This window comes from Cherax quadricarinatus, chromosome 25 (assembly GCF_038502225.1).
Source record: "Cherax quadricarinatus isolate ZL_2023a chromosome 25, ASM3850222v1, whole genome shotgun sequence".
NCBI classification, from domain to species: Eukaryota; Metazoa; Arthropoda; class Malacostraca; order Decapoda; family Parastacidae; genus Cherax; species Cherax quadricarinatus.
The window spans coordinates 366833-380375 of NC_091316.1; the positions used below are offsets into that span (position 1 = coordinate 366833).

At 40.1% G+C, this 13543-nt stretch overlaps 1 protein-coding gene across 1 annotated transcript in view; it reads left to right on the forward strand.

Moving 5' to 3' along the window:
• Positions 1–13543, forward strand: part of LOC128690051 (uncharacterized) — a gene marked incomplete at its 5' end in the record, with an annotated part of 211826 nt that overhangs the window by 67959 nt on the left and 130324 nt on the right. Inside the window, 3 exon segments of the mRNA XM_070088516.1 lie at positions 3771–3912; positions 4460–4653; positions 13393–13505. Coding sequence (XP_069944617.1) covers positions 3771–3912; positions 4460–4653; positions 13393–13505 — 449 coding nt within the window.

Consider the following 13543-nt stretch of genomic DNA (forward strand, 5'->3'; position numbering starts at 1 on the left):
CTTGGGCCCCTGACACTTATTGTGTTGTCACTTATCATGCTAGTGGCACCCCTGCTTTTCATTGGGGGGGATATTGCATCATCTGCTAAGTCTTTTACTTTTATAGGGAGTGATTTTCATGTGCAAGTTTGGTACTAATCCCTCTAGGATTTTCCAAGTGTATATAATAATGTATCTCTCTTGCCTGCATTCTAGGGAGTACAGGTTGAGGAACTTCATGAGTTCCCAGTAATTGAGATGTTTTATTGCAGTTATGTGTGCCATGAAGGTTCTCTGTACATTTTCTAGGTCAGCAGTTTCACCTGCCTTGAAAGGTGCTGTTAGTGTGCAGCAATATTCCAGCCTAGATTGAATAAGCGACCTGAAGAGTGTCATCGTATGCTTGGCATCCCTAGTTTTGAAGGTTCTCATTATCCATCCTGTCATTTTTCTAGCAGATGCGATTGATACAGTGTTATGGTCTTTGAGGGTGAGATCCTCTGACATGATCATTCCCAGGTCTTTTACATTTGTTTTTTGCTCTATTGTGTGATTGGAATTTGTTTTATACTCCAGTATAGTTTTAATTTTCTCACATTTTCCTTGTCGGAGTACAGTGGAACCCCGGGTTCCGTCCGGTGCAGACATCATACAATTCGGATTTTGACCACTTTTATGGGCGAAATTTTACCCTGGGTTTCATACCTCTACTCGGAAATTGTCCATATCAGATGAATCTGCCTGCCTGGGATGCGGCCGTTCACACGTATGTGACTGTCTGTCTCTGTCACTTGTTCAACGAACAATACTCCACGCGTTCATCTGAAACATTGGTGGTAGAGGGTGGTAGTGGTTGTGATGGTGGTAGAGGGTGGTAGTGGTTGTGATGGTGGTAGAGGATGGTAGTGATGGTGGTAGAGGGTGGTAGTGATGGCAAACAATCAAATATGTTGAGAAGTTGTTGTTGGTGTGGATCAATGAAAAACAGTTAGTGGGAGATAGTGTTGTGGAGGTGATAATTTGCGAAAAGGCAAGGCAGTTGCATGTGGATCTTGTAAAGAATATGCCAACAAGAGTCTTCAATAAAGGTAAAAGTGATTTAAATGTTCATTTATCCATTAAAATTAGTGGTTTATATTTATTTCTCATTGTTTTCTGTATGTAAAACTATAGTTATTCTCTATAAAATGTATTTTTTGTTAATATTTTTGGGTGTATGGAACAGATGAATTGGATTCACATTATTTCTCATGTGAAATATTACTTCGATTTTCGTCCATTTCTGGTTTCAATCAACCTTCTGGAATGGATTAAAGACGAAAACCTGGATTCCACTGTAGTTGAAATTTCTCATCATTGAACTTCATATTGTTTTCTGCGACCCATTTAAAGATTTGGTTGATGTCCGCCTGGAGTCTTGCAGTGTCTTCAATGGAGGACACTGTCATGCAAATTCGGGTATCATCTGCAAAGGAAGACATGGTTCTGTGGCTTATATCCCTGTCTGTGTCAGATATGAGGATGAGGAGCAAGATGGGAGCGAGTCCTGTGCCTTGTGGAACAGAGCTTTTCACCGTGTAGTTTGACATAAGTACCACAGACCAACTGATCAGGAACTTGCTTCAAAAACTTGTCAGGTTTCTTCTTAACCCTTTTACTATTTTGTCCGTAGATCTACAGTATTGATTGCTTATATAGATCTATCACAAATTATAGCAGATTCAAATTTGGCATGAGGGGCTTGATAGGCCTAACAGTGAGAGAACAGGTCTTTGTTGTTAGTGTGCGCAGTATACAAAAAAAATTGGGTCTCCACAGTGCATTACAGGAATGGCATCTTAATGTACTCTTGTTCATCATATTGCACAGGTCCAAAGGCCTTGCTACCAGGTGACCTCAATGGGTATTGTTTTTCCAGCGACAGCTGTAACAATGAGGATTACAGAACCAAGGACGAATTCTTTAGCTTTGAATGTTTAGTAATGGAAACTGATACACGAGATGCTGGAAATAGCACTGAAAACCCCAGTGACCTAAAACCATCTATCTGGGGTTGGTTCGTCTAGAATGTGCCCACCACACCTTAACCAAAAGCTCATAGTCTCCCATGGCTTGGGAACATATGAGTATAGTGATGTGGACTTTGATTTCCTAGCAATCAATAATCAGTCCAGTGATAGTAATGAAAATTATTCGCCTATGAAGCAACAATAAATACAGTACCACACATGGTGTGGTAGTGTGCCCATTGTTTTCCCATGGGGACGTAGTACATCCTGGAGCCCGTTTGGACAGTTAGGGAGTTGAAGCAAATAACATGCTGGAGATCAAACTCAAGTTATTTAGCCAGCTTCCTGGGAAGCTACCTAAATTCTCAATGCCTTAGTCCACTTAAGGAATTATGCAGGCGCAGAATTAGCTGTCTGGGAACAATTTATGCATCAGCAATTTCTTTGCTCATTTCTCTGCTATTTCACTAGTAAGCCTTCCATTCTATTGACTGAGCACAAAAAGCCCACCATTCGACTATCAGAGCTCACCTATAAAATGCATAAAAGTTGGTAATTTGGCCAATTTTATACATAACTCAAAAAATTCCTGTTTAAAAATAAGAGTCTACAATAAACATTGTAGACATTCTAGGTAATAAAGCTGTATTTTTCCTCTGTTCATTAATCTTATCCTCAGGACTCCCCCATATTAAACTTGCCCTCTGTTTTGAATTCGTCATCACAAAAAATTGAGGATTCACCCTGTTTCTCAGAGTATAAAATATAACCGGGAATGATGCCTTAACTGTCTTCAGGAAAATTGTCAAAAATCAAATAATTCCACTACATTGAGGCTGATTTCAAGCTACTTTTGGTCCTGAAACCAACCAAATTATCTCTATTTCAGTAGTAAGTATTTGTCTTAAATTTTAGCAAATGTTATGAGAAACATCCAATAAAACCAGGAAAAACATCCCAGAAAACACCTACATGACACTATTTTAAACCAGACATGGTCAGTTTTGCTTTTTCCCATCATACACCACTTGGGTGTATGATGGGAAAAGCACAGACCCATTCTCTCATGCCTAGGCCAAAATTTACTGTTCACAACTTACCTGAATGAGCTGAGCTCAAGATGTAGATTGACATCAGTGACCCTGGCATCACTGATGTAGATCTGTTGATGAGATAGTGAAATGGTTAAAATGACGGGCTTTTGTGAACGTGTTAGATGGAAGTGAGTGGTGGCAAGTGATTTTTTATGATTTGACATTCTGTTGGAACATGAGCAAAGTAATATTATGATAGGATTCAGGGGAAACTGATTAGCTGGACTTGAGTCCTGGAGGTAGGAATTATGGCGCCTACACTCTATAGAAGGAGTGAGGACGTTGCAGTTCAGAGGATCATCTGTGCTGTGGTGTCAGCTCGCTTCTGGCAAAACAAAGCAGCACTTGAATGAATGATGGTGAAAATGTTTCTTCTGGGTTGCCCTTCCTTGGTGGGAAATGGTCTTTGATATACCTTTGATGAGTTTTGAGTCTGGTGCTTGCTTGGTCAGCCAGGCTATTGCTGCTGGTGGCCCACAACCCCACATATCTGTCACAGCCTGGTTGATCTGGCTGTATGGTAAAAAAAAAATTGCTATGTAAGTAAAATGGTAACCTCTATGTGAAATTTCATATTTTCCAGTCTTTGGTTAAATTTTGAGCACATAAATCACACATCCTCGTGCATTTAATACATAAATGTTGACGTAAGTAGAATCTCCTAAACTTTTGATATTGTTTGTTGCAGGTGACTGGGATAAAGATGCCACTCATAGTCTTCTTAAACAGATGCATCGTGTTAAACTAGAAAACCAAAAAAATAAAATCATCAGAATTGGATACAGTGGATGGGAGAAAATAACAGAAAATTTAAACAGTGAGGGACACAGGTTTGTTGATATCTAATTAACTACATGTATCTCCTATTTTTTTTTAAATCTGTACTGAACTGTGGGCTTTGCATATTTATACATGTCATTCACATGGGATTCAATCTCAGTTGCAAAATCCTATAACTGTCATCTTGCCAATTAAGTCATGATTGAGGAGAATTTTCTAATCTGAATCTAACTGATATACAGAAGCTGGTAATGGTCTCAACTGTTGCCTTTATGATAATAACAGCTATTGCATCTGACATATATCACCTTCTTCCTAATGCACTGTACATAAATTTTAAATGGAATGAACCATTTTAAACAAGATTGAGGTGTTATTCTGAAGTTCAGATAATGTGACCCAACTCTTCAACCCAACAACTCAGATAGGGGCCATGCACAGGCAATCATGTTAGACCTCTTGTGAGGCTTTGGATAATGTTAATGAGGTTCAGGCTAGTACATTGATTCTTTTTCCTGCCTCTTGCCTGAAGGATGGTGTAGAGATTTTCAAACAAAGTGAAGAATACAACATTCTAAAAGTGATAATATATTTTAGATTCACCATAAATATGGTTGAGGGAAGATGGCGAAATATGGTGACCATGTATAAGACGACAGTAGACTACAACTTCATACCAAATGTTGAACCACGTTCTATGGCCTACAGAAAAGATCTTGAGGAGCTAGTGAAGTATGTCCCTCAGCGCCGCCAGTACTATGAGAAGCACAAAGGACGATCTGTCAAAATGGGTAAGAGGTTATTTATTCATAAAAACATTAAATGTATTTGGTATAATAAATATTCATAATATGTATAGTAAACCCTTGATATAACAAAATTTAAAAATTTAAGTTAAAGGTTAACCCTTTCAGGGTCCAAGGCCCAAATCTGGAGTCACGCACCAGTGTCCAAGAATTTTCAAAAAAAAAATTTGTTATTTTTTCTTATGAAATCGTAGAGAATCTTTTTGTGAAGGTAATAAAACAAAAAGTACGAAATTTGGTGGAAAATTGATGAAATTATGCTCTCACAAATTTTGATGTGTCAGTGATATTTACGAATCGGCGATTTTGCCGACTTTGACTCCCATTTTAGGCCAATTACATTATTCCAATCAACCAAATTCTTAGCTATTTCACTAGTATTACTTCTATTCTATCGATTGAGCACAAGAAATCGCCAAGTCAACTGTTTCAACTACAAAATAAAGTGATCGGAAATTGTTAATTTGGCCAATTTAACACAAAGTTCAAAATATTCCAATTTCAAAATAGGGTCCAGAATGAACAATGTAGGCATTCCTGGCACTAAACTAACATTTCCTCTGTTCATTAGTTATGTTTTGAGGCTTTACAAATAAATTCCATTTTGATTTTTTATTCACATAATGAATTTTTATTCACACCAAAAAATAGAAGATTTACTGTTATGCAATACTGTAATAATTGTATAAATATCATCACCATATTTGTGAATGTATATTAGACCACCAGCTGACGTGTATTAGACGTGTGAGGTCGTTTGTTTACTCTTGAATATCGGCAAAAATTTAACATTTCCGCTACTTTGAGCTCAGTTTCAAGCCATTTCCAGTGCTAAAACCAATCAAAATAATCTCTATTTCTGTAATATGTCTTCCATTCTATCAAATGAGACCAAGAAATCGCAAATACAACTATAAAAAGCATACGAAAAAGCACTGCAAAGTTGCTGTTTTAATCGAAAAATCATGATTTCATTTTTTTTCTCTCATTATACACAGTGTGCTGCAGGATCTGTTTTATGTGGTGCACACATACCACATAGATGTATTCTCTCATATCTAGGCCCAAATGTACCACTCACAGTTTATCAGAGTGAGCTGAGCTCATGGCGTAGATCTACGGTTTGGACCCTGAACGTAAAGCCGTAGATCTACGGGACGGACCCTGAAAGGGTTAAATACAATCACCTTTGCCATACCATCAAAATTTCACTATGGTATTATAAATATGCTGTTCTGTATGGGTTTCCCTCACTTTGTGTGAATTCATTTATATGCAGCAACCCTGTTTGTCTTAGGAATTTCCTTAATGCAGTAAAAAATTCACTCTTATACAATTGGAGGGGGTGGTTGCTATGCACGTTTTGTTCAAACAATCACACAAGCCCAGCATCACTTTATTGTTAAAACAATATCTCTAAATCACTCTAAACTTACTTATCTTAACATTTATAAGAAAGATAGAGTAGAGAGAAAACAGATTTGTGTGGAAAATCCAGCAAGCCTTTCCTGAAGGAAATTCTATAGTTGGTTTTCAATTTATATGTCTTGCAACAAGTCAAAAGAAAATGAATATGCAGCCAGAAGAAGTTAGGTTACTCTGACAAAAAAAAAAAAAACTTTCTTATTCTTTCTTTCTTTCAACACACCGGCCATATCCCACCGAGGCAGGGTGTCCCAAAAGGAAAAACGAAAGTTTCTCCTTTTACATTTAGTAATATATACAGGAGAAGAGGTTACTAGCCCCTTGCTCCTGGCATTTTAGTCGCCTCTTACAACACACATGGCTTACGGAGGAAGAATTCTGTACCACTTCCCCATGGAGATAAGAGGAAATAAACAAGAATAAGAACTAGAAAGAAAATAGAAGAAAACCCAGAGGGGTGTGTATATATGTGCTTGTACATGTATGTGTAGTGTGACCTAAGTGTAAGTAGAAGTAGCAAGACATACCTGAAATCTTGCATGTTCATGAGACAGAAAAAAGACACCAGCAATCTTACCATCATGTAAAACAATTAAAGGTTTCAGTTTCACACTCACTTGGCAGGAGGGTAGTACCTCCTAAGTGGTTGCTGTCCACCAACCTACTACCAAAGGATGGTAGTACCTCTCTGGGTGGTTGCTGTCTACCAACCTACTACCACAGGATGGTAGAACCTCCCTGGGTGGTTTGCTGTCTATCAACCTACTACACAACTGTCAACATATCATAATTGTTGGTGACCTCAACCAGCACCTTATACAGAGGGACTTTGATGACCTTCTTGCAGTGTTTGACATGAGAAACTTTGTTGATTTCCCTACTCACATCTCTGGCTCCTCCCTTGACCCAGTAGTGAGTGATCTGGCAGAAGGCATAGTCACTTGTCAACCCCTCGGCTATGTTGGATTGTCTGACCACAAGGCTGTTTTTATGACACTTAAGATCCCAACAGAACAAGGTGAGGAGTCCACACGCACAACCTGGCTATGGGAAAGAGGTAATTGGCCAGCCCTTCGCTCTGAGCTCGCCACCACCGATTGGAATGCTCTTCTCCAAGGGGATGTTGACAACCAAGTGAAAGCCTTCACTGGACACATCCTTAATCTACAACAAGAACACATTCCACACCGGCAATATGTGACGAAGCCTACAGATCAGCCTTGGTTTGGCTTTCGTTGTAGAGAGGCTGCTACTGCTAAGTACAAAGCATGGCGAAGGTATAAGATACATCCTACCACCTATAACAGGAACTTGCACAGGCAAGCCTGTAGGCATATGGGTGACGTTCAAAAGTTGGCCATTGCTAAGCATCAGGTAGGGTAGGCTCCAAAACCTGGTGGTCCCTGGTCAAGGACAGACAAGGTTATCTGCCGGATGAACTCATTCCACCTCTAAATCGACAGGATGGGACCACCTCTACTAGTAGTCAAGAGAAGGCGGACCTCTTTGCTGAACACTTTGCTACCAAAATGCAAGTTCCTGATCCAGCAAGGGACCCTCCTTGGCTAGCTGCAAGAACTGTGTCAAAACTGTCAGTGGTGACAATAAGGCAGGAGGAGGTGCATTTCCTTCTTAAATCGCTTGATCAAGAAAAGGCTGTGGGCCCAGACAAGTTGAGCCCAAGATTGCTGAGAAGATGTGTAGACCAGCTAGCAGCACCTCTAACTCGCATCTTTCAGCACTGCCTAGTACAGTGTAAATGGCCCTCTCTATGGAAAGAGGCAAATGTAGTCTCTGTTCACAAAAAGAAGAGCAGAGCAGAAATCAGCAACTACAGACCAGTGTCACTCCTGTCAATCACTGGTAAGATCCTTGAGACAATAATCTCAAGACAAATGACAGAGTTTTTTGACTACCACTCACTACTTTGTGATCGTCAATATGGCTTCAGGAAAGGTTACTCTGCTGCTGATTTGTTGTTAAACCTCTCCACTAAGTGGCACCAGTCACTGGATGAATCCAAAGTCAGCTGTGTGGTAGCACTGGACATTGCTGGCACTTTCGACCGGGTGTGGCACCAGGGCCTCTTAGCAAAACTTCAAGCACTGGGACTTGCAGGCTCTACGCTATGTCTCCTCAGTGATTATCTTCATGGTAGATCTCTAAGTGTAGTTCTCAATGGAACTGAATCAGCAAGACATCCTATTGGGGCAAGTGTTCCACAAGGAAGCGTGCTGGAACCATTGTCATGGAATGTTTACTTCAACGACCTTCTTCATCTCATCCCAGAATCACATGCATATGCAGACGACTGTACACTGACATTCACTTATCCAAGAGAAGAAATGCCAACTGCTCTAAGCTACATCAATCACCAGCTGTGAGCTATATCAGCTTGGGGAAATAGATGGCAAGTAACAATTGCACCTGAGAAAACGCAAATGATGATCGTCTCTAGGCACCATGATGGTAATGCTGGTGCAGTAGTAAGGATGAATGTGAGGGTGTTGGCACCTGGAGAAGACGTTGATATCCTTGGGGTGAAATTTGACTCCAAACTAACCATGAAGAACCATGTTGTAAATTTTGCAAACAAGGCAGCCAGGAAGCTTACAGCACTTCGCCGTATCTCGCATCTGCTTGACAGTAGGGGTTGCAAGATTCTGTATGAGGCACAAGTACGCTCACACCTTGAGTATGCTCCACTTTCTTGGTTTACCTGCCTCCCCCTCTCATCTGCGACTGCTTGACAGAGTAGAGAACAGAGCAAGACGTCTCATCTCTCGCCTGGACCCATCCTTGATAGATCTGTCATTTCAGCAGAGCCTTCAACATAGGAGGGATGTGGGTGGCCTTACTGTTACGTACAAAGCCAATATTGTCAAAGTACCACACTTGGATCCACTTCGAGGACAGTGTGAAACAAGCTTTTATGCCACAAGATGGGCAGAAAGCAGCAACTTCACTCTGGCTGTACCCTTCTCCAGAACATCACTCCATCTGAGATCATATATACCCAGGATGACTCAAGTGTGGAACACATTCATACAGTATAATGATGTCAACGAGATAGTCAGTTGATCAAATGAAAATGCTGGCCCACAGATGGCTCCAATTTCATCCTGTTCCCTACTTGTATGTCTCATAACAATAAAAATGCTTTCAAATGAGCTGATGTAGGTAACAGATCTTAGCTTGCCAATAAAGGTAGGAATCCTTAACCTGTAAATAGCTTGTCAATAAAGATAGGGATCCTTAAACTTGTCAAACCCTGTGTAAAAGAAAAAATAAAAATGTGTGCACTTCAGTCCAGACAAAGACAGACTAGTTTGGTGGTGGTAGGAGGAGGAAACAGGCAGGCAGGCAGGGTAAAAGGGATGATTATTAATTATTTCTTCCTTAGTTGTTTTTTGACCATTTGTATTTATTTTTGGCTTATAGCTATTTTGTTGTTGTTAAATATGACAAGAAGTTGGTAGACTGCAATCATCCAGGAAACTACAGCAGTCCTTTCAATGAGTATGACATGGAAACATGCTTACATTCACAATACACGTACCTTTTATTTTGTATGTGCTTCTTAACCCTTTAACTGTTGCTCAGGTAGATCTTCATCTTAATCATAGTGCCTTCAATTATGGTGTGATCTGTAAATTTTGACCTAGACATGAGAAAATGGGTCTGTGCTGTGGATGTGCAGAGTATTTAAAAAAAGTCCTGCCCCTGGCAGTGCATGATGGAAATAGCTGTTCTCTGACCTTGTCTTTGGTTTAAGGTAGCAACTTTGAGGTATGTTTTAGGGTGATTTTCATTGTTTTATTGGCTGTTTCTTGGCCTCAGCCATTTCTGATTTAAGATCGAAGTTGGCTTCAAATAGGCCTCAAAGTGTTGAAAATATTAGATTTTTGATGATTTTTCTGAGGAAGAGTAGGGGCCCCATTATCCCACTGCATTTGGTGTATGGGCTTTTACTAGATCTGTTTCAGTTATTGGGATAGCCTAAACCATGACTAATCATTCTTAGTTATATTTTATTAGTCAACTTTGATCTTTTGTGTGATGGACTGAAAAAGGAAGGTGAGTGTTATATAAGAAAGGCTTGGTGACATTATTAGTGAACAGAGGAAAGATTGCTTTAGTTGCTGGAATGCCCACAGTGTTTATTTTGGATTCTGTTTATAAATTTGAATTTGTTGAATTTTGTGTAAAATTAGTCAAATTACCAAATTCTGGGTGTTTTATAGGGTAGTAAAATAGTTGAATAGCAGTTTCTTTCACTCAGTCAATAGAATGGAAGGCATATTGATGAAATAGCCAGGAATTTGATTAGTTTGAGCAACATAATTGGCCTAAAATAGGCCTCAAAGTGAGCAAAAATCACTTATGTAAATTCTGCCCACCAGGCTCTGGTGGTTAACGCTCTCGCTTCACACGGCGAGGGCCTGGGTTCGATTCCCAGCCAGAGTAGAAACATTGGACGTGTTTCTTTCCACCTGTTGTCTATGTTCCCCATCAGTAAAATGGGTACCTGGGTGTTAGTCGACTGGTGTGGGTCGCATCCTGGGACACTGACCTAAGGAGGCCTGGTCACAGACCGGGCCGCGGGGGCGTTGACCCCCGGAACTCTCTCCAGATAAACTCTCCAGATAAACCACTAACATTTTGCTTATGCAGTTCTGTAAGTTTTCCATCAAATTTTGCATTTTTGGTGTTATAACCTTCAGAAAAAAGATTTTCTACCATTTTAGAAGATAATTTTTTTTTTTTTAAATTGTGATGGGTTAATAGTTTTTTTTTATTTTTATTATCACACTGGCCGATTCCCACCAAGGCAGGGTGGCCCGAAAAAGAAAAACTTTCACCATCATTCACTCCATCACTGTCTTGCCAGAAGGGTGCTTTACACTACAGTTTTTAAACTGCAACATTAACACCCCTCCTTCAGAGTGCAGGCACTGTACTTCCCATCTCCAGGACTCAAGTCCGGCCTGCCGGTTTCCCTGAATCCCTTCATAAATGTTACTTTGCTCACACTCCAACAGCACGTCAAGTATTAAAAACCATTTGTCTCCATTCACTCCTATCAAACACGCTCACGCATGCCTGCTGGAAGTCCAAGCCCCTCGCACACAAAACCTCCTTTACCCCCTCTCTCCAACCTTTCCTAGGCCAACCCCTACCCCGCCTTCCTTCCACTACAGACTGATACACTCTTGAAGTCATTCTGTTTCGCTCCATTCTCTCTACATGTCCGAACCACCTCAACAACCCTTCCTCAGCCCTCTGGACAACAGTTTTGGTAATCCCGCACCTCCTCCTAACTTCCAAACTACGAATTCTCTGCATTATATTCACACCACACATTGCCCTCAGACATGACATCTCCACTGCCTCCAGCCTTCTCCTCGCTGCAACATTCATCACCCATGCTTCACACCCATATAAGAGCGTTGGTAAAACTATACTCTCATACATTCCCCTCTTTGCCTCCAAGGACAAAGTTCTTTGTCTCCACAGACTCCTAAGTGCACCACTCACTCTTTTCCCCTCATCAATTCTATGATTCACCTCATCTTTCATAGACCCATCCGCTGACACGTCCACTCCCAAATATCTGAATACATTCACCTCCTCCATACTCTCTCCCTCCAATCTGATATTCAATCTTTCATCACCTAATCTTTTTGTTATCCTCATAACCTTACTCTTTCCTGTATTCACCTTTAATTTTCTTCTTTTGCACATCCTACCAAATTCATCCACCAATCTCTGCAACTTCTTTTCAGAATCTCCCAAGAGCACAGTGTCATCAGCAAAGAGCAGCTGTGACAACTCCCACTTTGTGTGTGATTCTTTATCTTTTAACTCCATGCCTCTTGCCAAGACCCTCGCATTTACTTCTCTTACAACCCCATCTATAAATATATTAAACAACCACGGTGACATCACACATCCCTGTCTAAGGCCTACTTTTACTGGGAAATAATTTCCCTCTTTCCTACATACTCTAACTTGAGCCTCACTATCCTCGTAAAAACTCTTCACTGCTTTCAGTAACCTACCTCCTACACCATACACTTGCAACATCTGCCACATTGCCCCCCTATCCACCCTGTCATACGCCTTTTCCAAATCCATAAATGCCACAAAGACCTCTTTAGCCTTATCTAAATACTGTTCACTTATATGTTTCACTGTAAACACCTGGTCCACACACCCCCTACCTTTCCTAAAGCCTCCTTGTTCATCTGCTATCCTATTCTCCGTCTTACTCTTAATTCTTTCAATAATAACTCTACCATACACTTTACCAGGTATACTCAGCAGACTTATCCCCCTATAATTTTTGCACTCTCTTTTATCCCCTTTGCCTTTATACAAAGGAACTATGCATGCTCTCTGCCAATAGTTATGGAGATTATTTTCCCCGCTGCCTGGTCTCATATCAGGCCGCCTAGGTTGGAAAGGAAATATTACAGGATTAACCCTTAACCCTGTCCAAACATAGATCTACGTCCACGTGTGGGGGGCTCCGAACGTAGATCTATGTTTTTTTAATATGCTTTCAAGTGGGAAAAATCAAGGTCGGAGCGCTACGCACGTGAACGTAGATCTATGTTTGAACAGTTTAAGGGTTAATCCTGTAATATTTCCTTTCCAACCTAGGCGGCCTGATCTGAGACCAGGCAGCAGGGAAAATAATCTCCAGAATGACTTAACAGGTAATAGTAAAGAAATGTAAATTTTTTTAACTTATTTTTATATTGTATAGGGATTATGAGTGAATTTTGAATTCTATTTTTCTCAATTTTTTTAATATTCTCATATTATTTGTACAGTATTTGACCATTTGATGCAAGTTACGACATCAAAGTCATAACAGTGATGAACTCATATTTTTTGATAAACACTAATCAAGAAATGTGTAATTTGAAAGTTTCATAACAAATCCCTGTCTTTTACATCTTATCATGGGTGCACTTTTTTCCAGTTCACTTTGTGTGCCATTGGCCAGGAATTCATCTATCACAAAAAAGTGAGGGACACCTAGTCATGCATGATTTCCACTGTCAAAGGTACCCCTGATTTGAGAGTACAAATTTACAAGTCTGATGATATTGAACATCCTTCAATCCCCTTATCATGTTAAGGGAGTATAGATTCATATTCAAGATCCTTGCTGCGGAAACACTCTTGCAAACAGGAGCTCGATGAAAAAAGGCACCCTTAGTTTTCTGGGCATTACCATAGTCTGTTAATTAAAACCCAGTTTACTAAATGCAAATATTTGTTTTTCAGAGCGATTTCCTACTAATGGTGCAAGATCTCTTCTCGAAGCATATAAAGAGTGTGTCAGTCGTTTTATAGATCCAGCTATTGATAACAGAGTTCTGTGGGATGAAATAACTCAGGTAATGTAATATCCTAAGACTTTGAAGGGCATTATTTG